Source organism: Chrysochloris asiatica, unplaced genomic scaffold (genome assembly GCF_000296735.1).
Source record: "Chrysochloris asiatica unplaced genomic scaffold, ChrAsi1.0 scaffold00100, whole genome shotgun sequence".
NCBI classification, from domain to species: Eukaryota; Metazoa; Chordata; class Mammalia; order Afrosoricida; family Chrysochloridae; genus Chrysochloris; species Chrysochloris asiatica.
This window is the reverse complement of record NW_006408618.1, coordinates 11,505,745-11,531,124: the sequence shown is the minus strand read 5'-3', so window position 1 is coordinate 11,531,124 and position 25,380 is coordinate 11,505,745. Positions and strand designations below refer to the sequence as shown.

Here is a 25,380-nt window from a genome sequence, read left to right as displayed (position 1 = left end):
TATGTGTTTGTTGTTGTTAAGTGCCGTGTAATCAGTTCTGAGTCAAAAACGCTGTATAGGGTTTCTGAGGAGCAGCTGGTAGGTTTGAACTACTGACCTTGTGGTTAACAGTCAAGTGCTTATCTTACAGCACTGCACACACACACACACACATTTCTTTCTTCTGCCTGAGTCATTCTCTTAAGTTAAAAATGAGTAATTTATGATTCAGAAACAGGGTCAAAGATAAATTTGTTTTTCCTCCTTTGTCATCAAAAAGAAGACCTGGCCACGTGTACAGTATATAAAGCATGCCAGTGGGAAGATTAGTTTTACTGTCAAGCACTGTAAGGGTAACAGTGGTTAGAGGGTACAGGGATTCAAGAAGAATTCATGGGTAGTATGAGGAACGAATCACAACTATGGCACTAATGCGATTAAAGAATGCAGACAACCTATGCGAGTGAAATTTAACACCATGAAGTAATTTTTAAAGATTAAAGTGAAATACTGTGCATGCTGTTTTAATATCTCCACGTAGATATTGTGCAACTTAATTTTGGATGGTTCTTGGCCTATTGTTGACAAATGTATTTAAGGGAATTCTCCTGGGTATTTGGAATAGCAAGGACGAACTGCCTACGTTGCTCTACCCCAACTATGTTGCTTATTGAGGTGTGCACGTGGTGGGCACTCAGCCTTCAACTGACTGATTTGACAGATGGAGGTGGGACCAGGAAGACAGGAGACCAACCAACCCCAAAAGACTGAGGTGTGTAGAGCAGAACGTGGGAGGGGGTTGGCTGAGGAGCGGTCAGATGTAGAAGGCCAAGGTGTGGTAAAGGAACCTGAAAGACCTGAAGAAGCTGTGGACCTGCAAGGAGGTGGGCACTGGGGAACCCCAGCTCAGACCCACCCTGCGAGGAGGCGGGGGCGCTGCGAGGCGGGGTCCGGGGCGGTGTGGGGGGGCGGGGCCGGGCAGCCGGAGGCCCTCCCTCTGAGTAACGGAGGTGACTGGTCGGGTGGGGGGGGGCGGGAGACGCTCTGTCCCACGCTCTCCCAGTGCTCGGTGGCTTAAAGATGGCGGCGGCAGCTGCGGCGTTGGGGGCGCGGAGCCGCGGGAGGAGGAGGGAAAAGGAGAATCTTTGAGTCGCGGAGAGGCAGCGCGGAGGCTGCTGCGAGGAGTCCGGGTGCGGGCACACCGGTGGCTCGGCTGCTCAGGGGCAGGCCCTGGACTAAGGAGGAGAGGCCAGAGCAGCTCCAGGACCCGAGGCCGGAGCCGAGGAGGAATGTGACCGGGTTTCGGCGGGGGCGCGGGAGTACGCGAGCGCAGGGATGGGGCAGCAGGTGGGCCGCGTCGGGGAGGCTCCGGGGCTCCAGCAGCCGCAGTCCCGCGGGATCCGGGGCAGCAGTGCAACCAGGCCCTCCGGCCGCAGGCGGGACCCGGCGGGGCGCACCGCGGAGGCCGGCTTCAATATCTTCACTCAGCATGGTGAGTGTGCCCGGCATGAAGGAGTCGGGGAGGCTAGGGGTGGGGTCGGGGCTGAGTGGGAGGCAGACAGGCAGCCTTAGGGGGTCGAGGGATAGAGGGGTGCCTGAGCGTGGGGGCGGAATCTGCTGCCATCTGGGCCAGTTACAGGAGGCCAGTCACACCCCTCCCCCTTCCCGTCTCCAGCCTGGCTGGCAGCTCCGGGGGTGGAGAAGGAAAGAGAAGTGGTCTTAGGGACCGTGGATGGACTGCCCTCTACCCTGGGACAGGGCTGAACGCCTGGGAAGGGGAGGGTGGGTAGTAGCCCCAGGGGAGGGAAGGATAAAGGGAGGTGTGAGTGCAAACCCGGAGGTGGGAGTTGAAACCTGTCCTTAGCACAGAAAAGGTGAGCTGTGCCCCAAGGGACTAGAAAATTGGACCTGCCTCTCCTAAGATAGTGGCGTAGAAGGTAATATATACTAGTCAGGCGACAGTCAGTGTGAGAACAGTGACCTGTGGACAGTGCCCTGAAATTCCTTTCTATAGGGATGATAAGGGTAGTAGTATCTCAGCAGCAGGACTCTGGCCACTTAGGGTTTTTTGTTTTCCATACTATAAATGACGGACTTTACCAAACCATCCTCTGTTCTGTGCTTTTCAGAGGGACACAATTCTGAGATGATGGGCATGGTTAGGACTTTGGTTCTGAAAAGAGTTTTTCTTTGTACCATATTGTTTGTGTGTGTGTTCACAAGTATGTGTGTGTTCATGAGTATGCACGTATATCCACCCTATAGAGCCTGGAATCCATTATCTTGACCTCATTATGAATATGATTTGTTGTTTAGAGTTTGTTGTTGTTATGTGCTGCGCAGTCGCTTCTGACTCATAGTGACCCTGTACAGGGTTTCCAAGGCTGTAAATGTTTACGGGAGCAGAAAGCCTCAGCTGGTAGTTTCGAACTTCTGACGGTGAGATTAGCAACCACTATGCTAGACCATAAGGAGCTCTGGTAGTGTAGTGGTTACGAATCGGGCTGCAAACCGCAAGGTCAGCAGTTCGAAACTACCAGCTGTTCCGTGAGAGAAAGATGAGGCTTTCTGCTCCTGTAAAGATTTACAGTCTCGGAAAGGCTGTACAGGGTCGCTATGAGTCGGAACCAACTCCACGTCACATAACCAACCAACCAATGCTAGACCATGAGATTCGTAACCACTGTGCTGCCAGAGCTCCTTACAGTAGTTGGCTCTAAACTCTCTTGATCAGATACATTTATCAGTAAGAATTTTGTATATTCCAATAATATAATCCTATAACTATATACATGTTCTACTGTACTAATACATTATGAAATTTATAGACATAATAGAAATATAATTTAAGAAAGAATGAAGTAAAAAATGTAAATGTAAGAGGAGTTCTAATTTTTTTTGTTTGCAGCCCAGTGGCTCCTGCTTTTGCACATCCTCTGAGGTGGACGTAAGCCATTTTTGAGACCCCTCTGTTCTAGAGGATGGAAGAGTGGAGAAAGGGAAAAAACAGCATGGGGTTAAGATACTCCTTTAAGACCTAAGAAGAGCTGAAGAGATAGCTGCAGCTTCTATAGAAGAGTCTGGATAACTGGCTGAGGTTGAATATTGTTGTTGTTGTGAAGTGCCGTTGAGTCGGCTCCAACCCATAGTGACCCTGTATAGGGTTTCCGAGGAGCAGCTGGTGAGCTTGAACTGCTGACCTTGCAGTTCAAAGGGCTTTGCAGTCTGGCGCGTTAACACACAGCGCCACACCAAGTCTCCAGGTTGAATGAGAAGTAGCAAACTGGAGTTTTACTAAAGAGGCATCTAAATAATAATAAAGGATAAGAGACATAGTGTGTTCTATACTGTACAATTTAGGGAAGGAGAGAAAAGAAAAATCAGTATAAATGATTTGTTAGAAGTGGAGTTTTTGAGGACATAATGATAGAGTCCTGGTGTGGCACTGTAGAGTATGTACTAGACTACTACTCACAAGGTTGGTGGTTCAAACCCACCAGCCGCTCCTTGGAAATCCTATGCAGGGTCACTATGATAGATGATAGAATACAAAGGGATGAGCCCAAGGAAGACTGCCTACTAGACGAGAGGTGTCAGTTCTGAGTTTGGACTTTGTGAACAAGCCAAGTTGTTGCTTTATTTTTTGCGGAGTTGTTTCTTAGAGGTGACTTTGGGCAATGCCATCCAAGCTTTACATGTCTATGATTAAAGATGTGCATGAGATATTTGGATATTTTGTGAGGGTGTACCTTTTCTTGAAATAATTTCCTAAAATGCAAGGGAAAGAATGGAATGAATAGTTTTAAGGAAGAAATCATCCAAGTAGCATTATTTTGTGGGAAATGTTACTTTGCACTAAACTTGTTCCAGTGTTCAATGATGATCCTCTTTGCCTAATGTCTTATTCAGGCCATAAGATTTTCAGAGAAGGAAGAAATCACGCTGTATGGAATAGGAAGAGGTTTTCAAGGATTTGGATCTATGGAACAGGAAAGAAAGCAGTCTGGGCAAGAGGAACAGCTAGAGCAGGAACTTTGGGAATGAACATCATTTGTTGGTGGGATAGCGAGGAGATATCTGTTAATGAAGCAGTGTTGTGTACTAGAAAAAAAATCCTAGAGTCAGGCTTCACCTGACTGGGTGATTGAGTCACTTAGCATTTTTGGGTTTATCTATAAAATAATGAGTCCTGATGTGCCACAGCAGAATAATATATTGGACTGCAAGATCGGTTTGAACCATAAGATCGGCAGCTCAGACTCACCAGCTGCTCCTTGTTGTTGTTAAGTGCCATCAAGTAAGTTCCGACCCATAGTGATTCTGTATAGGGTTTCCAAGGAGCAGCTGGTGAGCTTGAACCACCAACCTTGCAGTTCAAATGGCTTTGCAGTCTGGCACATTAACCCACAGCACCACACCAGGACTCCATCATTATGAGTGGGAACTGACTGGACAGCACTTAACAACAGCAATCTGTAAAATGAGGAAATTGGATTGGATAGCCTCTAAGGTGCCTCTGGCTATAAGATTTTACTACTCTAAGGTGCCTCTGGCTATAAGATTTTACTACTCTAATTGAGAAGCAGGGAGAAGAAAACTTTGGGTAGGTTGGATGGGACTGAACATGAGTTTGTATCATTTTACTTGACTGATTAGCTTATAGGCTGTGCCAGTGAACCTAAGTAGGAAATGGTGAAATCCTGGCCTTCAGTGGAGGCAATGTAAATATGAGGGACAAATTTAAGGGACATTTACTTTGTTCAATAAACAGAAGTGGGTTTTTTTAAGCACCTGTTATGTACTGAATAAGAGGTACCTGGAAGAAGCTGATGATGCTGTAGCGTATGCAATGGACAGTGCTCAAACCTACTAGCAGCTCCGCTGAGAAAGATGAGGCTTTTTGCTCCCATAAAGATTTACAGCCCTGGACTCCTTATATAGGGTCTCTCTATGAGTCGGAATTGACTCAAGGGCAGTGAGTTTGGTTTTATTTTGTACTGAAGGAACCCTGGTGGTTAAGTGCTGTGCTCCTAGAGGTCAACAGTTTGAATCCACCAGCTGCTCCGTGGGAGAAAGCTGTGGCAGCCTTATTCTGTAAAGATTTACAGCCTTGGAAACCCTATTTATAATTGCCTAGAGGCAATTCTACTTTGTGCTATAGAGTTGCTATGATTCAGAATCGACTGGCTAGCAAAGGATTTTTGGTTTTAGTGTTAAACATGTATCTTATTTGTGTGTGCTTATATATGTGTGTGTGGTTTTTTTTTTTTTTTTTTTTAACATTTCACATAACAGTTTGGTGGTTTAATTTCAATCTTGGTTTCTCTCATTTGCTAAAAATTCTATTAAAAATGAACATTAAATTTTGAATAAAATTTTTCTCTTAAATCAAGCTTAGTGTCTGGTTTTATTTCTTTTAGAATGATGTTTTAGTATTTGCATAATGAAAAATTTGGGCACCCCAGGTTGAAAATGATATAGAAAGAAGAGGCAGACTGTTACAAGGGAATTTTAGCTATGGTCAAGTGCTGGGCTGCTAACCAAAAGGTCGGTGTTGAAATCCATCAGCCATTCCATAGGACAATCCATATGGCAGTCTGCTCTTGTAAAGATACCAGCCATTGGGGCAAACCCGGTGGGGCTAGTCGTCTCTGTTCTATAAGGTCACTATGAGTTGAAATCACATCGATGGCATACCACAGTAGAATTGTCACTGATTCTTATGAGAACTGAAATTTAAAGGAAGAAACCAGCTGTTCGAGTTTTATTAACCTTCAAATCTGCCTGAGTCATAGCATAATTGTTTGTACTTTTAGCAAAATGACAGAGTAAGTTAAGGTAGATAACATATTGTGTTTTCGTAGTTCATTTGACAGTAAGATGCCAGGTAAACTTGTAAAGTGCAAAGTTTGGGTCTGCAGCCTGCTTTAAAAAGAGAACAAAACCCATAGAAAAGTAAAACTAGCATATTTTCCTCTTTTCCTGTTCTTTTTTCCTACTCATGCTTTTCCTCTTTCAGAATAGGGAGTGATGATGCTAGTAATTTATACTTGTATTGTTTTTAGAGTTAATAGAGATCTTTTGTCCCCATTTTTCTTATTTGACCTTTACAACTAATCTTCGAAATAGATATTTCAGGTATTAATGTTCCTGCTGTATAGAATCAGAAGAGTTAACAGTAACTTCGCAAGGTCACATAACTGCTAAGTGATGGAACTGACACTGAAGTCTTTGTGTCCAAATCGTGCCACAGGGTAGAGATACAGACAGCATGCGTTTTAAAATCAGAAGTGACTTTAAATCCTGCCTGGTGACTGACAAGGAGTCCTAGTGGCACTGTGGGTTAGGCATTGGACTGCTTGACTGTAAGGTTGGCAGTTTAAATCGACCAGCCGCACTGTGGGAGGAAGATGAGGCTGTGTGCTCCTGTGAAGATGTACAGTTTTAGAAACTCTAAGGAGCAGTTCTACTCTGTCATACAGGGTTGCTATAAGTTGGAATTGATTCAGTGTTGGTGGATTTGTTTATGTTTTTGTGTCTGACATTGGTAAATGGTTTATCACTCCAGCGTCACCAGGTTGTTGAAAACTTAATTATAAAGTTATGTAAGGATCTTAATGACATGCAGGTACTTAGTCCTCAATAAACAGCAGTTTTGTGTTTGTTAATTACCTAAAGTGTGGAGATAATATGAGTTGCATGTGGAAATGTTTTTGTAAACTATCTACAACATGGTGACATGTTCTGCTAGAGTAGAGCTGTTTTAGCATTTGCATTTTAAGTTTTTATTTTCTCTCCTTGCCAAGTAACTCTTGATTATTTAGAAGATTTTCCGAAGAAAGCAATAAAAAAGTGTAAGGAAATTTCGGAGATCATATAGAAGAATCTGAAATCACATTAAGATTACCTTCCTGTGAAGATAGATGTTATCCTCTTTTAGGGACTGGTTATCAGTCAGAGGGCACACAATCCATGGTCCTTTTCTTGAGGATGCTTGCTTGCTTCTGTCAGAGAAGATGAGCCAGAAATTAAGGCCAATGTAAAGGAAAGTTGGTAGATACCTCATTTTAAGCTGGCACATTTGTTTGCTTGTTAATATTTAATGACATTTTATATTGTAAGCTTCTTCATTTGGCATTCTTTAAGACTCTTCTGTGTCTTCCTGTATTATTTTTACTTCTGGTTATAAAATTTATCGTTAAAAACATGTTTTAGTGGGATGTCTTTTTCCTAATGTGATAGTACTCACATGTTAAGTGCCATCGAGTGGTTTCCTACTCATAGTGATGCTGTTTTCCAGGAGCATCTAGTGTAGCGATTTCAAAATATTTAAGAAAGTTAACCTCATCAATCAACAATTTCTTCACAAATAGGTAAATTTGGAGTCTCACTGTAGATATTTCACCAAATCACATAAAAAACAGTTCTCAAACATTAGAACACAGGTTGCCCAGTGTTCTAAGATCTGAGGGTCTTATGCCCAGAATTTCTGATTTAGGTCTGAGGTTGAGCTCCAGGATTTGCATTTCCCGTAAATTGCAGGATGTTGCTGATGCTGCTGGTTGTGAACCACACTTTTAGAACCACTGATAATATGTGATTAAGAAGAATTCAGGATCAAAGGTGATTCAAACATTGCTCAAATGTATCAGAAGACATACTGATTCTCTTCTATTTAAAATAGGTTCAAAAGTTCATTTGTTTCTTGTCGAGTGTCCAAATGCAAGTGACCACTGTCTCTTTTGTTGGCAGGAAGAGTTGATGTTCTTTTTCTTTGTCCTTAACTTCTTTAATCTGCACAAGTTCATATGCTGAAGGCTTGTTGAGAGATTCACTGTTGAAAGAATCTAGAGTCTCAGAGAAGTGGGAGGTAGGGAACATAGGGTTCTGCTGACAAGTTACGCTGAGTAGAGTGGGCTTCAGATCCTGGAAGAAGCAGGTAATCAAATCATTGCCACTTAGTGCTGTGTGCCAGGCATATTCTAAGTATTCTAGTTTTGCTTCCACATTTAAACCTCATATAAAACTCTACTGTCCCCTAATTAAAAATGATTAGAAACCAAAGGAATTGGGACATCTATTTGTGAATATATGGTTTTGGTAGACTGTGGTGCTTAGTTATTTTTGTGAATGTGTGTGTACAGAGTTTTATACTTTTTTTTTTTTTTTAAACTTTATCCCTTTTGAGACCAGAATTGTGTGCCAAGTGTAGATCTTTACAGTCCTTGGTTATAGATTGAAACTTAGATATGGTGGTTTAAACAAGGAAGCAGTAAACATGCTATTTGGAGTCTCATGGTAACATTGAACTACTGACTTAACCCCTAGGTGTAAGGTTTTCAACCTTTTTTATTTCAAGATTTTCATATCCAACCCCCATTAATAAGTTATTTATGTATGTCTCTTCTTCCTCTTGGCTTTTTAGAAATTATCAAGATGATATATAGGCATCAATGATAATATATTAAGCTACCATAGAGGATTAATACATTAAACCATGTTTATGAATGTGAAAAAGCATAAAATATTAGCTTTGTTGTAGTTGTTAAGTGCTGTCTAGCGATCCTGTATAGGGTTTCTGAGGAGTGGCTGCTGGGCTTGAACCATCGACTTTGTGGTTAGTAGTCCAGTGCTTATCCTACAATGCCACACCAGGACTCCAGTATTAGCTCTATGTTGTTATTAAATGCTGTTGAGTTAGTTCTGATTCATAGTGACCCTGTATAGAATTTCCGAGGTTGCCAGTCTTTATGGGAGCAGAAAGCCTCATCTTTCTCCCGTGGAACAGGGTAGTTTCAAATTGCTGACCTTGAGGTGTGGTGCTGTAGGGTAAGCACTGACCTGCTAACCACAAGAATGGTGATTCAAGCCCACCAGCTGCTCCTTGGAAACCCTATACAGGGTCGCTATGCATCATAACCACCACCAACAAACAGCAACAATATTAGTTGTTCACTTACTAGGCTGTAGTAGCCAGGTGTCTTTAGACAGCTACTGATTGATAATATTATGTATGTAGGCAGGGAAGTACTGGTTGCATAAATATTTGTATAAATGAATTTTGGATTCTAAGATGCTACATTGCAAGAGTTGTTTACATATGATCTTCCCATAGTACCTGTCACCTAAAGTAGGTTTTCTTAAATGTGGAACAATATTTCCTTATTAGTTCAACACACATGCTTATATTACTTCTAAAAGCCAAAACTGTTGCCTTCAAGTCAGTTCCAATTCACTGTGACCCTATAGGAGTAGTATTGCCCCACAAGATTTCCAAGGCTTTAATCTATGTAAGGAGTCCTGGTGTGGCACTGTGGGTTAATGCGCCAGACTGCAAAGCTGTTTGAACTGCAAAGTCAGCGGTTCAAGCTCACCAGCTGCTCCTCGGAAACCCTATACAGGGTCGCTATGAGTCGCAACCGACTCGACGGCACTTGACAACAACAACAATCTATATAAGGAGCTCTGGTAGTGGAGTAGTTATGAGTTGGGCTGCTAACCTCAAGGTCAACAGTTCAAAACAACCAGCTGTTCTTTCTGTAGGAGAAAGATGGGTTTTCTGCTCCAGTAAAGGTTTACAGCCTGGGAAACCCTACTCAGGGTCGCTAAGAGAACCAACTCTATGGCACCTAACCAACCAACCAACCAAATCTTTATAGGGGAGTCCTGATTATACTCATGAGAAGGAATCCTGGTTGTACAAAGGTTAGACACTAGATTACTAACCCAAAGGTGAGCCGTTCAAACCCACCAGTTGCTCACTCGTAGAAAAGACCTGATGATCTGCTCCCTTAAAGATTGTTGTTTTATAATTAAGTGCTGTAGAACCGTTCTGACTCATAGCACCTGTATAGGGTTTCTGAGGAGTGGCTGTGGATTTGACTGCCAATCTTGTAGTTAACAGTCCAGTGCTTAGGAAATCCTAAGGGGCAGTTCTACTCTACCTTGTCGGGTTATCTGAATCAGTCAATGACACACAATATAATAATTTAGACAAAATTATCAGTATTATTTTTGATTGAATTTTTCACACAAATTAATGCATGGATAAATGTGTTAAATATAATACTATCCTCCTGGTGTGGCGCTGTGGGTTAATGCTCCAGAATGCAAAGATTTTTGAACTGCAAGGTCGGCAGTTCAAGCTCACTAATCACTCCTCGGAAACCCTACACAGGGTCGCTAGGGGTCGGAATCGACTCGACGGCACTTAACAACAACAAATTTAAATTTGGTTGATTAAAAAAACTTGAGCTTTTTTTCCGCTTTGCTTGATGTGTCTGTCCTATAGTTGCTGCTGTGATTGTGCTGAGCCTGCGGCGGTGGTACTCCCGGCTCATAGTGAACTCTGCCAGTATTGGTTTTTGATCCAGCAGAACACAAAGCTCAGCAGGCCCAGGCCATTTGTATTCCCTGGTTTGCTTTCCAGTGAGAGGGAGGGCTTAGAAACCTTTCAATTGACATGTCAAGGTCAAAGAAAATGTTCTGTGGCTTAATATAATCTACAGTATGTACACCTACAATTTTGTTAACATGTCCCTTCCCCAATGCTAATTTCAGCAAATTAGAATAACAATAGTGAATTAGAACTAAAGATTGTCACTTAGCATTTTGTGGTTCCAGATAATTACTAAGAACACATTTTCCTAAAATTAACAATACTAGCAAGCACAAGTTGTACCATCCATCTGTTCTTTACAGAAAAGAAAGGTTGATATATAAAGATTTTTTGTTATAGTAGCTTTCTTTTGTTAATTTTGAAATTTGCATTTTAAATTACATAAAAATATACAAAAGCATCTCATTAAAAAAAATAAATCAAACAATACTGAAGCATATAGACTAGAAAGAAAAGCCTCTTTTGACCTCCCTACTTCCAGTCCCTTCGTCTCATGCACTGTGGACATGTTAGAAGGAGGGACCAATCCCTGGAAAAGCAGAGGTTAATGAAAAAGAGGAAGCCCCTCAATGAGATGGACTGACACAGTGGCTGCACCAATGAGGAGCAGGACGCAGTAGTGTTTCATTCTGTTGTCCATAGGGTTCCTATGAGTTAGACTGATTCCATTGCACCTAACCACAACCACATTCCCAGTCCACACTGTCTTATTAGTGGAAACTAAGGTCACTATGAGTTAGTACCTACTCGATAGCACCTACCAACAACAATGGTCCATAGTTTTGATATATGTTTTTCCAGAACTGTCTGTATATAAATGTATGTTGTTATTGCTGTTGTTAAGTTCTGTCTAGTCATTTCCAACTCATAGTCACTTTGTATAGGGTTTCTGAGGAGTGGGTAGTGGGTTAAAACTGCAGACCTTGAAGTGTTTATCTTACAGTGCCACAAAAGGACTGCATGTAAATATATTTGAGTATACATATTAATGGAGTCCTGGTGTGGTCCTGTGGGTTAATGTGCTGAACTGCAAAGTTGATTTGAACTATGAAGTTGGCCATTCAAACTCACCAGTTGCTTCTTGGAAACCTTATACACGGTTGCTATGGGTCAGAACTTAGTTGATGGCACTTAACAACAACAAACAATATACATATTAATGGAGTGTTGGTGTGGTGCTGTAGGATAAGCATTGGACTACTCACCTCAAGGTCTGCAGTTCAAGCCCACCAGCCTCTCCTTAGAAACCCTATACAGGGTCAGTATGAGTCAAAAGAGACTTGGCACTTAAAACAACAGTACATATTAGTATTTCTCTTGCTGTTTCATAAGTGGCATTGTGTTGTTGTTAAGTGCCATTGAGTTGATTCCGACCCATAGTGACCCTGTATGGGGTTTCCAAGGAGCAGCTGGTGAGCTTGAACCACCTTGCAGTTCAAACGACTTTGCAGTCTGATGCATCAGCCCACAGCGCCAAGTGTGTTTTGTGTACTTACTCTTTCTAGATGATATTTCTTTCCCAGTATGTATAGATGTCTCATTCTTTTTGATAATTATGTAGTGTTCCGTGCTTTAGATGTAAATGCAACCGTTTGCTTATTTGTTTATAAGATAACCAAAAAACACTTTCCCCCCCTCAGTTCATTTTTCCTTAAATTTTATTTTTTTGTTGTTGTTGAGAATATATGCAATAAAATATGCACCGTTTTAATAGTTTCTACATGTATATAATTCAGTGACATTGATTATACTTTTCTGAGTTGTTCTTCCCCCATTAACAAAAACTCACTGCTTCCTAAGGTTTCTATCTAACAAGTTGCTATAAATTTCATCTCATGTAGATAGTTTTTAAAAGAGCATAATGCTGAAGGCAGACCTTTTTTTCACTCATTAAGCTAAACTATTTTCAGGTTTAAGATGACTTCAGGGGATATTTTTGGTTTAAGATTTAAAGGTTATCTCAGGGCAGTAGTTTTAAGAATTCTTCTACCCTTCCTGGTTCCAGAAGATGTAGGATCTGTAAGAATTTGAAATTCTATCTGTGCACACTCTGTTGTTAGATCAGGATTCTTCTATGGAATCTTCAATCAAAATATTAAAAAAAAAAAAAAAAAAAAGTTTAGTAATGGTAGCCAGGCACCATCATCCAGTTCTGGTTGGTTTCATGACAAAAGAGGCCTTTGTTCATGGAGACAGTTAGCCACAAATTATCCTCGTTATATTCCTGACTCTCCTCCTTTTGCTCCAGGTGAATAGAGACCAATTGTTGTACTCTGGATGGCTGCTTGCAAGCTTTTTAAGACTCCTGGACACTATTCAACTAACTTGATTGTTAAGTGCCCTTGAGTAAGTTCTGACTCACTGTGGCCCTGTGTAGGGTTCCCAAGGAGCAGTTGGTACATTTGAACCTCTGATCTTGTGGTTAGCAGTTTAATGCTTATCCTACCCACCCCAGGACCCCATGCAATTAAGTTTGTTGTTGTTAAGTGCTGTTGAGTCGGTTCCGGATGACGCAGCAACCCTGTATAAAGTTTTCAAGGAGTGGCTGGTGGGTTTGAACCACTGACCTTTCAGTTAGCAGTCCAGTACTTATCCTACAGTGTCATACCAGGATTCCATGCAACTAACTAGGAAGTCGAAAAGAAGCACTAAACACATTATTAGGCTAATTAACTGGCATGTCCAGTGAAATTATGATCTTAAACCTCCAAACCAAGAACTAAATCCCATGAGGTACTTACTTATACCCTGAGGTACATAAATAGCTTCAGAAAGGGTAACTGGTGGTGTAGCGTGTGTTAAATGTTGGGCTACTAACTTACAACACATTTTGTTTATCCATTCATCTGTTGATGGGCATTTAGGTTGTTATGAATAAAACTGCAGTGAACATTGGTATACCTGTCTCTTGAATATATATACTTAAGAATGGAATTGCTGGGTCATATGAAAGTTCTGGTGTGGCACTGTTAGGATAAGCACTGGACTGCAAGGTCAGCAGTTCAAAACTCTCCAGTTGTTCCTAGGAAACCCTATGCAGGGTGACTGTGAGTTGGAGTCTACTCAACGACATTCAATAACAACACAACATGTTCTAATTTTAGTTTTTTGAGGGACTGCCACACTGTTTTCTACAATGAATGGACCATTTTGCATTCCCACAAGCAATGGATAAGGATTCCAGTTTTCCCACATGTGCCTTGTCAATGTTAATCATTTTATATTTTCATTTTTAAATAAGAAAAATTTTTATTAGCCATCATTGTGGGAGTGAGATGGTTTTGATTTTTCTCATCATGGTTTTGATTTTCATCTCTGATGGCTCATGAGGAGCCCTGGTATTACAGTGGGTTAAGCATTGGGCTGCTAATTGAAAGGTTGGTAGTTCTAACCCATCAGGTATTCCCCAGGAGAAAAATGAGGCAGTCTGTTTCCATACAGATTTACAGCTTTGGAAACCCTGTGGAGCATTTTTACTCTGCCTGGAGTTCTGGTGTGGGACTATATTATTAACCACGAGGTTGGTGATTCAGACCCATCCGCTGCTCCTTGGAAACTCTTCCCAGGGTTGTTATGCATCAGAACCGGCTTGATGGCACTTTACAACACCAGCATGGGATTTCTATGAGTTGGAATCAGTTCAGTGGAGGTGGGTGAGATGGCTTCTTTTCATGTGTTTGGTGGCCATTAGAATGTCCTCTTTGGTGATTTGTCTGTTCTAGCCCTTTGCCCATTTTATGATGGGATTGTTTGTCTTTTTGTTATTATTAAAGTTTTATATGCAAGACAAGCCAATAAATATTGCTACAAAATGTTATTTTCGTTAAGTCCTATTGAGTCGTTTCCGACTCATAGCAACCCTGCTTAGGGTTTCCCAGGAGTGACTGGTGGGTTTGAACTGCCAACCTTGCATTTGAAACTGACCTTGTGGTTCAGTTCATCATCCTACAGTGCCACACCAGGACTCCAAAAATCATAATAGAGACCTTTATTAAACAAAATGACTCAAATGAGCAGCTTTTGTTTCTTAGCATATTCTCCTGCCAAGTCAATATGCTTCTGATGGTGGTGCTTCCAATCTCTCTAGCCCTTCCCTGAGGAATTCTGTGCTCTTTGAATTACACCCCATCTGAATGGCAATTTTGGCATCCTTAAGGGGAACTCAAATCATGTTCCTTTTATATATGTTCTTTGATTTTTGGGAACAAAAGGGGCAAAATCAGGGCTGTGTAGGGTGGATGGGATAGTTTTTCTTATAGGACAGCTCTTGCTACCCTAGAAGAATGTGCAGGTACATTGTTGTGATGGAAAAAAATTCCTCAATGAAATGTTCCTGGCCTTTTTCCTTGCCAAAGCAGTTTTCAATTTTATTAAAACTTTTTTGTATTAAGCCTCTATAATTGTCTGTCCTTTGAGAAGATCTACCAAGATCACCCCTTAGGAATTTCAAAAAACAGTCTCCATAAAGTGAGCAGACCACTGTACTCTGAATTTATCTGGCCCATCAGATCCTCTCAGAAGCCACTGTTTTGATGGAACTACTTTCTTTTTGAAGGCACCCTAATGAGTGTAAGAAAAGTATATTATTGAGAGAATTTGTCTGTAGCCATCCACAAATCACAAAACATGTTTAAACATGTTTTGTTTGTAATAAACCTGAGCATATCTAAACTGGAATCTTTGCAGCAATACTTTTTAACTTTCTCTCATATGCTTTGGTTATTAGATTCTGTCAGATACATGGTCTCTGAATATATTCTCCCAGTCAGGAGCTTGTCATTTATTTGACTTCTTTGGTAAAGTTTTTTTGATGAACAAAAGTTTTAAATTTTTATGAGGTTTCCATTTATTTATTTCGTCTTTTGCTGTTTGTGGTTTTGTTATTATGTTATCTTGAATCTATTGTTGAAAGTGGGCCTGAGAGTATTGCCCCTGTGATGCTGTAAGATAAGCACTGGACTTATAACTGCAAGGTCAGTGGTTCAGTCCTGCCAGTCGCTCCTCAGAAATCCTAAACAGGGTCGCTATGAGTTGGAACTGACTCGATGGTGTTTAACAACAAGAACAATACTCTTTTAATAAGACTGTGTTTTTAGTTTATGCATTTAAGTCCGTAATCCATTTTGAATCTGTTTTTGTGTGTATTGTGTGAGGCATGGTTCCTGTTTCAATTTTCTGCATTAGTAAATCCAGCTTTCCCAACACCATTTATTGAAGGCACTCTTCTTTCCCCCATCTAATGGACTTAGTACCCTTGTTAAAAACAGATATGGGAGTTTATTTCTGTATTCTCAATTCTATTCCAGTTGTCTTTGTTTTTATTGTTATACCAGTAACAGGTAGTTTCATTTACTGTAGCTATATGGTATGTTTTAAAATTGGGACATGTGAGCCCCTCCAACTGTGTTCTTCTCGTTCAACATTGTTTTAGCTATTTGGGGCCTCTTACTAGTTGAAGATTATTGTTGGTGTTATTTTTTTTTTTTAGTTTTGTAAAGAAAGCTGTTGGAATTTGAACAAGAATATATTCAATCTATAGATTGCATTGGTTAGTATTGACATTTTAATAAGATGAAATTTTCCTGTCCATGAATATGGACCCTCATTCCATTTATTTAATTAATTAAGTCTTCTTCAGTCTCTTTCATAGTGTTTTATAGTTTTCATTGTATAAGTACTTTATGACCCTGGTTAGATTTATTTCTATGTATTTTGTTCTCTTAGATACTATTATAAATGGAAATGTTTTCCTAGTTTCCTTTTTAGATGTCTCATTTCTGGTATATAGAAGCCCAACTGGTTTTTGTTTGTACTTTGCAACTTTGCCAAATTCAACTATTAGCTCTAGAAGTTTTCTGATAGACTTTCACACACACACACACACATATGGAGAGAGAGAGAGAGGGAGCGCTCTGGTAGTGTAATGTACTTTGTACATTCCATGTTCCGATTTTCAGTGGATGTTTACAGCTGTTTCTCTTCATTTTGAGTTGTGCCCCATCAGCAAATGAAGGTCCTGCGGGCTTTTCTCCCACAGGGTTTTATTCCATTCGCGTTATAGCGGTCAACTCTACTTTGAGGAGGCAACTCTTCCCTGGTCGCATTTTGAAAGTGACTTCCAACCTGAGGGGCTCAGTTTCCGGTACTATATCTGACATTGTTTCTCTGCTATTCATAAGGTTTTCAGTGACTAAATATTTGGAAGTAGTTTGTCACTCCTTCGTCCTAGTCTGTCTTTGTCTGGAAGCTCATCTGAAACCTGTCCACCATGGGTGACCCAGCTGGTATTTAAAATATCAGTGGTATAGCTTTCAGAATCACAGTAACTCACAAGCCAGCACAGTAAAAGAACAAAACAAAAATAACAGGTATTTGCAATGAGTAAGTCATTGGTCTTACAGAATTCTATGATTCTGTATCTAGAGATTTTATTTCTTTCCAATCTGGGTACTTTTTATTTCTTTTTTCTTGTCTTAATTGATCTGGTTAACATTTCTAATACAATGTTGAATAGAAATGGTAAGAGTGGGTATCTCTTTCTTATTCCTGATTTCAAGAGGAAAGCTCTCAGTCATTCTCTTTAAGTATAATGTTGACTGTTGATTTTCCATATAGACCCTGAATTATCCTAGAACATTCCCTTCTATTCCAGTCTTCTTGAGGATTTTCATCATGGAAGAGTATTGGCTTTTATCATATGGTATGTGTTCCTGCATCTATAGAGATTATCATGTGGTTCTTTTTATTTGTTCTATTGATTGAATTTCTAATGTTGAACCATCCATGTATTTGTGGAATAAATTCCACCTGCCTATGATGTGTGACTCATTTGAAGAAATTCCATTACCTCCAAATTCTATTTTTTCATGCACTTTTTGAAACCTCCTTGTATTTTCCAGGTATTTTTTTTTCCTGCTATTGATTTCTAGTGTCGCTCCATTGTAGTCAGAAAAGTACTTTGTATTAGTTCAGTCTTTTAAAATTTGTCAATATTCTGAAATTTTTTTTATACTAGTGTTGCCAACTTGAACTTGGGTCCCTTTGAGTTTGCATGAGGGGCATGAATTGTTAGTTGGCCATCAAGTGTATTCTAACTCATGGTGATTCCATGTGTGCAAAGCAGAACTGCTCCATAGGGTTTTCAAGACTATGATCTTTCAGAAGCCAATCACGAGACCTATCTCCCAAGATGCCTATGGGTGGGCTTAAACAGTCGGTCTTTTGGTTAGTAGAGCTTAACTATTTGTGCCACCTAGGGTGGAGGGTGGAGGGTCAGGGAAAAAGAGGAAGACTCCCAATGAGATGGATTGGTCAGGTGGCAGCATCGATGGACTTAAGCGTGGCAACAATAGTGAGGTTGGCCAAGGATTGGCCAGTGTTTCGTTCTGCTGTGCATAGGGGTCGCTATGAGTTGGTACTGACTCGATGGCACCTAACAACAACAACAACAACAACAACAAAGGATTCATTTTGCAAGTATATAGGAGGACTAATGATTTTTGTAAGTCAATGTTGGGTCTAGTTGTCTTACTGTATATAATAGTTTCCCACTTAATTAAAAAAATTTTCTAAGTATACTTCAGAAGTAACTTCCTGCCAATATTTTTGACTAATTGCAATGGTCAAAACTGTAAAGGTAGAAGTTTTGTAACATAAAGGGGGAGTAGTTAATCTTACATTCCAGGAACAGGACCCTAGGACCATTAAGAGAGAAGAGCATGAATGGAACATGGAACCCTACCCATAGAAGCAGCGCCAACAGAGATGGAGGCAGAGGTAATGACATGGAGAGATAGAGCAACTGAGGACTCTAGACTCATGGAAAGAGGAAGGCTGTGTGTTGGCAGGCATGAGGCAGGATTGCAGAATGTGCCCTGTGGTTGTTTAAATGATTATATATACCTGACTGTTTTTGCATACATCAGAAACAAATAAAAACAGAGTGAATAGAAACAAATACTTGAATAATGATGCATGGAGGGGATTGTAATCATTGTAATGAAATAAAATACAATAGGATGAGTGCAAAACTAATGTTCTCCCATGTAAACTATTGCTGAATTTACAATAAAAGCTTTAAAACACACCACCAACAAAAAACCTGATATTCTTAGAACTTAAAAAAAAGCCCAATATAAAGGGATAATTTTGATAGAATATGTAAATGTTTGTTATTATCCATCTTGATCACATTTTTGTGATACATAGGATACTGTTAGCCATTTGGTTGGAGGAGGCCTGCAGAGACTGTATAATATATAATCTGGTTTGTTGTAAAGAGAGATTAACTCTCCCTTTTCCTTAATGATTTGTAGCTATTATTATTAGTAATAGTAATAGCACAAATGGGCAACTAGAGCACTTTTTGGTTATTTCTTCACATTCACATAAAGAAATGTCATTTCTAGTGATTAGCATTTAGAATAAAGCATATAATTGATGATTCACATATGATATGTTTTCACATTGAGGGAAATGTTAAGTTTAGTAACTGTAGACCATCCTAATGTTGTTGAGCTTTGTTAATTCATCATTGCATTGTTATATAAGTAGTTGTGACCATTTGTTTAGAAATCTGAGCATAGATTTTGGCAAATGTAAACCTCTTAGTTATGCAGAAGATGTATTCTGTGAATACTATATGTAGTGTTGAGATTCTTTAGAGTGTATCTGGATTTGTGCTAAGCTTTTTAATCTCTATTTTTATAAAAGTGCTGACAGTTCACTAGCTCTTAAGACTAAATTCTGTGTGGAATGATCAATACTGTGACACTGATATTTAATTTTAAGGATGTCTTAAGAATATTTTCTTTTATAAAAGTATTTGATGATCAGAAATTAAGTTTTTAATACCAGTAGATTTAAAATTTGTCTTTAGAATATGAAAAAGATTATAAAAGTGAAATATTTTAAACATACATAGAAATATAACATATAAGAGAAAACGCAAGTATCTCCTACTCAGATTTAACAAATAACATTTCCCTACTCTTTGTTTTTTAAAAAATAAAACATTGCAGAGGCAGTTGGGTACAGTTTGTTTGCCTTCTCACACTCATTCTTCCCCTTCCCTATGCTGAGGTTAGCACTTCTCCTATGTTGGTGTTTATTCTTTCCTTCCACATAGTTACATTCTGATGGATGTAATCTATAATATGTGTGTGTGTGCACAGGCCTGAGAACATGTGGTTGTTTCAGGATGTAGTTTGTGTATTTAAAGATTTTTATTAATTCTATACCATATTACCATCTTACAGCTTTATGTTTTTTACTATACTATATGGTTTTGAGATATGTTCATGTTCAAATACATATAGTTCTAGTATTCTGTTTTGTCTCTATACCACAGTTAACCCAGACTTTTTCCTATTGATGTTACAGTCTTTCTAGTTTTGTGTAGAATAAATGCTTGATGTTACTCTTTGCTCTTTTCAGAAAAGTCTTTTTAGATATTATTTTTATCAGAAAAGTCTTTTTAGATATTATTTTTATCAGTAATGCAATAAAATTTGAGAAAGCCAGAATCTGTGTAATCCAGAAACCTGTTAAAGAAGGAAAAACTCAAATAAAAGCATTTCACTAAAATAAGCAGTTGAAAAGTGGTGAGACGGTACCTTGTCAAAGGTGGAAAATTAGCAAAAAAACAAGGTAGCCTTACTGAGTTCTGACTCTTCCATCTTTACTCCACAAGCAGACTTAAAGAGTCAAAACATATTGTAAGCTCTGAAATGAAGAGATAGTAGCCCTCTGCCTATGTCCCTCTGTAGAGCTGCACTGTCTACTATGACAGCTACTGCCGCATGTGACTATGGAGCACTGGAAATGTGACTTGTCTTCATTGAAAAATGCTGTTAAGTGTAAAAGACACATTGCACTTCATAGACTCAGTATGGAAGAAAAGGATGTAAAATATTAACACATTAAAACATTAATATTTAAAAAAAATTATTACATGTTGAAATGATAATGCCTGGGCTATACTAGATTAAATACAATGTGTTTTTCAGTTAATTTTAGAAATTGAAAAAATATTTAATGTACCTGAAAATTTGCTCCTTAAGATTTGTTGTTGTCAAGTACCATTGAGTCAGTTCTGACCAATAGCGAGTTTGTATAGGGTTTCTGAGGAGTGGCTGGCGGAGCATGAACCTCTAACTTTGTGATTCAAACTGACCTTGTAGTCAGCACATTAACCCACAGTGCCATGCCAGGACTCCCCTGCAAAGATTACAGCCTGGGAAACCCTGTGGGGTTAGTTCTGTCATATTGAATTGCTGAGTGTGAATCAACTCAACAGCACACAGCAATGACTAGCAAATGTAAAATAACATATGTTGCTCACATTCTGTTTCTACTGAATAGTGCTTTAGATAGTAAACTCTATAGGAGTAGGAACTTGATCTTAATTACCACTGTAGTTTCTGTACTTTTAACAGTGCCCCATACAGTAGACAGTCAGTAACTATTTAAATGAATTGATACAATTAGCAAGTATTTTCTTCGTTTTACACTTAGGGATACTATACCTGGCATACTTTACTGAGTTAGTTTTGACCACAACCTGGATGTTGTAACTTTGAGGCTTTGCAGTTATTATTTTGTAAATTTATTTTAGATTTGACTTAATTTTCCAATGTATATTTTTCCTTTAATCATCCTATTTTTGTCTTAACTGCAGTTAAATGCTGATTTAGTTATTTTACCCCGAGCATTTGACTTTACCCAAGTACCTACTAACACTCTTCACTCAAGGAACATTAAATTACATTAGATACTACAGCAGTTTTAGTATAAACCTGTGATTGTTGTCACCACTAGAAATCCTGGATATTTTTACATCACGTTACAGATGATTGAGATACCACATACAAAAATTTATACTATTTAAAAGTTGTAGTCGTTATTAGACTTGCCATTAACTCCCTGCTATCGAGTAGATTCTGACACATAAGGTTTCTGAGATCATAAATCTTTATGAGAGCAGACAGCCTCATCTATCTCCTTTGGAGTGACTGGTGAATTTAAACTGCCAATCTTGTAGTTAGCAGCCCAATGCCTAACTCACAGTGCCACCATGGTAAGTATGGAAGCACATATATCAAACACCATATCATACATTTAAAATATTTTGGTAACCAGTGATACTGAAATACAGTTTTCTTTGTAATCCCATGAATTTTGTTATATGCGTTAAAACAACATTATACTGAAAACAGGTCTTCAGAGGAGTTCACAGTACCAAAAGGTTACGAGTTCCTGAAATAAGAGCTTGGAAACCAACTACTTAATTTATAATTTCTAACTTCTTTGTGAGAGTGTGGTAGCTCTGTAGGATAAGCACTGGACTGGGAGCAAAAAGGGCACCAGCAGCTGCTCCGTGGGTGAAAAACCTACACAGGGTCACTATGAGTTGGAACAGCTTATCAGCACTTAGCAACAAACAACTTCTTTATGCTGTACTTCCCATATCTGTAGATTAGGTATAATAATTATATACCTATAGTGTAGATTTATTATGAGGATGAAATAATATATGTAAAACATTTAGAACTGTGCTTGATATATAGTAATCTTACTGTGAGCTGGAAATATACTTGTGTGTTCATTAATTTAAAACAAACAAACTCTAAGAGTTGTGAAAACTGTTCTGTTTGGAAACTGTTAAAATGGATATTATTGTTGTTGTTAAGTACTGTGGAGTCGGTTCCGACTCACAGTGACCCTAAACAGGGTTTTCGAGGCTGCAAATCTTTATGGGAGCAGAAAGCCTCATCTTTCTCCCGCAGAACAGCTAGTAGTTTCGAACTGCCGACCTTGAGGTTAGCAGCCCGATTCATAACCACTACTCTATTAGAGCTCCTTGTTAAAATGGATACATATTATTATTTTTCATAATCTTATACATTTATTGTTTGGTTTAAAATTTTTGTTTGAATTGTTTTTTATAGTAGACTTTAAAACAGTGATTCTCTGTGTATCAGAATCACCCTGCTGTGTTATATGTTAAAAGTATTATATCTGAAAGCCTTAACTTATTACATTAGCATATTCCAAGGTGTATTGGTGGTCATGGTGGTGGTTATGTACCGTGGAATCGGTTCTGACTCATAGTGAGCCTGTACAGTCTTTCCAAGACTAGAAATCTTTATGGGAGCAGAAAGCCTTATCTTTCTCCCATGGAACTGCTGGTAGTTTTGAACTGCTGACCTTGACTTTTGCAGCCTGATACGTAACCACTATGCTACCAGAGCTCCTGTCCAAGGTATATTATGGGAAACTGAAATTTTTAAATTGCTCCATAGATGATTCTAGTATACATAGCTGCGCTTAAGAATCATAGTTTCAAATTTTTTTATTTCTCCTTATTGCTACATTACAGTATTACATCAGTCTTGAAAATAATTACTTTTAACATTTGGATTTTTTGATAATACCCTTGCTTATTGCTACATTACAGTATTACATCAGTCTTGAAAATAATTACTTTTAACATTTGGATTTTTTTGATAATATCCTTGCTCTTCACTGCATACACTTTCAAGTCTTAGAATGAAAACCTTATAAAATCCCATTTCTATCACAATCACAATATGTTTCATTTTCTATTTTATTTTGTTCTGTCATTAACCCTATAGTTTAATTATTTCAAGTTATCTGATTCTCAAAATTCTTAACTTTCTTCAAACAGAAGTTATCTTGGCCATGTACTATGCTTGTCAAAATGGCTTCAACTCTGTGTAGATATTCCCTCAAGCTGTTCCTTCTCAAGTCTGAGGTCATATGTATCCTTCTGTATTTATTGTTCATTTCTTTGTTATTCTTGACAACATATGGGATCTTTTAAGTTTTATCCTTTAAAATTTTTCCCTTAAAACTTAAGAAGTTGGTTGGTATTTGAAAAGTCTGTCTTAGAGACTTTTGATTATATCTGAGTCTTTGTATGTGTACTGCTTATATCTTGGGGTTTAGGTTGTCTTTCTAAGTTAGGGAATTTTGATTATTTCCCTGGTTTCCATGTTGTTTGCCTTTTCTATTTACTTTAATATCCTTATTCACAGATAATTTCTGTTGATCTTTTTTCTAGACCCTATAATTGGTTTATGTTATCAAACTCCAAAAAGAAATTTGTAAGTTTGTGTCAAACTATTCTGTAACAGTTTATTTTTCTGTCTTACCAGTTTGCTGGGGGTTCACACTTTTGAATAGGATACTTGCTTACAGTGGTAGAGACCAACTCTGGCTTTGATTTGTTCCCATCAAGTTGTACAGCCTTAGAAACCCTGCACTTGTGTACACAGCAGCAGCATAGCAAAAACTGAAGGCACAGATGAGTCTTTTGAGTATCTGTGCAGCTCCCAGTGACTATCCTGAAGATCCTTCTCACACAGAGGTCAGCACACAGCAGCCCTATACACTCTTTGTTTTCAGTCAGGGGTGATTTAACCTCCAAAGGGATATCTGGCAATGTCTACAGACAATTTTTGTTGTCAGAATTGGATGTGGGGGTGCTACTGGCATTAGGTAGAGGACAGGGGTGCTGTAATGCACTAGTCCCCCAACAAAGAATTATCAGCTTAAAATGGCAATGCTACAGATATTGAGAAACCCTGCCACAGGTGATCTGGCTACCTATCACAGAGACTCATGCAAAACCTGTTTGAACATGTCTCTCTGATGAGTGGATAGCTGCAGACAAATTCTCTCAGTAATACACTTGTTTTAGTCTCGTTAGAAGAAGTGAATAAGGAAGACCGTAGAAGAATTGATGCTTTTGAATTATGGTGTTGGAGGAGAATATCAAAAGTGCCATGGGCTGCCAAAAGAACCAATAGATCCATTTTGGCAGAAGTACAGTCAGAGTGCTCCTTGGAGGCCAAGATGGCCAAACTTTGTCTCTCATACTTTGGACATATTGTCAGGAGGGAGCAGTCGCTGGAGAAGGATATCATGTTTGGTAAGGTGGAGGGTCAGAGAAAAAGAGGAAGACACCCAACGAGATGGATTAGCCAAGTGGCAGCATCGATGGACTCAAGCGTGTCAACAGTAGTGAGGTTGGCCCAGGATCGGGCAGTGTTTTCGTTCTGCTGTACATAGGGTTGCTGTGGGTCGGTACCGACTCGATAGCACCTAACAACAACAAAGTCTCGTTAGGTAGTGCCTTCAGAAACAAGGCCTAATTAAAACAGTGGCTTCTGAGAGGATATGCTGGATCCTAGTAAAATGGAAGGGAGAGAGGTCAACTCAGAAGGTTGTGGTGACTGTGTTTTGGGGATTCTAAAGGGATAATCTTAATAGATTTTCTCTAAGGACGATCATGGTGGCATATTAGGAAGAAATTTTTAAAAAATTAAAAATTGCATTAGTGAGACAAAGGTGATAAAAGTTGCACTGAGAAATTTTTTCCCATCATAACAATGCACCTGTTCATTCTTCAAGGGTAGTAAGGGCTGTCCTATGGGAATTTTTTTTGGCACACCTTACCCCTTCTTACCCTTCCACCCTGCCCTTGCCCCTGCAGACTTTTTTTGTTCTGCAAACTCAAATAATATTTGAAAGGTACACAATTTGAGTCCCTTGAGGATGCCCAAACTGCTGTTTTTATATGGTATAAATCCAAGTACAGAATTCTTTAGGGAAGGGTTTGTTGTTGCTCTTGTTAAGTGCCGTTGAGTCGGTTCTGGAGAGATGGAGCCACCGTCTTCAGAAGTGTAAAACCCTAGATGGAGGAGATGTTGAGAAGCAATAGCTTCACATTTTGATGGTTTTCTTTTATAAAGGTTTCTATGATTTTATAGCAGTACTTTTTGACTTACCCTCAGGTGTCTAACCTATTTCTAGAAACTATTGTCAAAGTGGTTGTAGTAGTTGTACAGCTTTACATCCATACCAGCAATGTCTGAGAGTTCTAGTTGCTCCACAGCCTCACCAACACTTTGTATATAGTTGTTCTCTTTAATTTTAGATACTTTAATAGGAGTATTATTGTTGTTTGATGCCATCAA

At 39.2% G+C, this 25,380-nt stretch overlaps 1 protein-coding gene across 4 annotated transcripts in view; it reads left to right on the top strand.

Annotated features, from left to right (window-relative positions):
• Window positions 1–1,043: 1,043 nt before the first annotated feature.
• The window catches only part of ABL2 (c-abl oncogene 2, non-receptor tyrosine kinase), a 185,335-nt gene continuing 160,998 nt past the window's right edge, over window positions 1,044–25,380 (top strand). For 2 of the 4 annotated variants that reach the window (XM_006867088.1, XM_006867086.1), the window contains exon 1: window positions 1,044–1,471. In XM_006867088.1, the coding sequence (XP_006867150.1) occupies window positions 1,315–1,471 (157 nt within the window). In that variant the 5' untranslated portion in view covers window positions 1,044–1,314. The remainder of the gene's footprint in view (window positions 1,472–25,380) is intronic. The other 2 variants (XM_006867084.1, XM_006867087.1) reach the window with 2 other exon arrangements.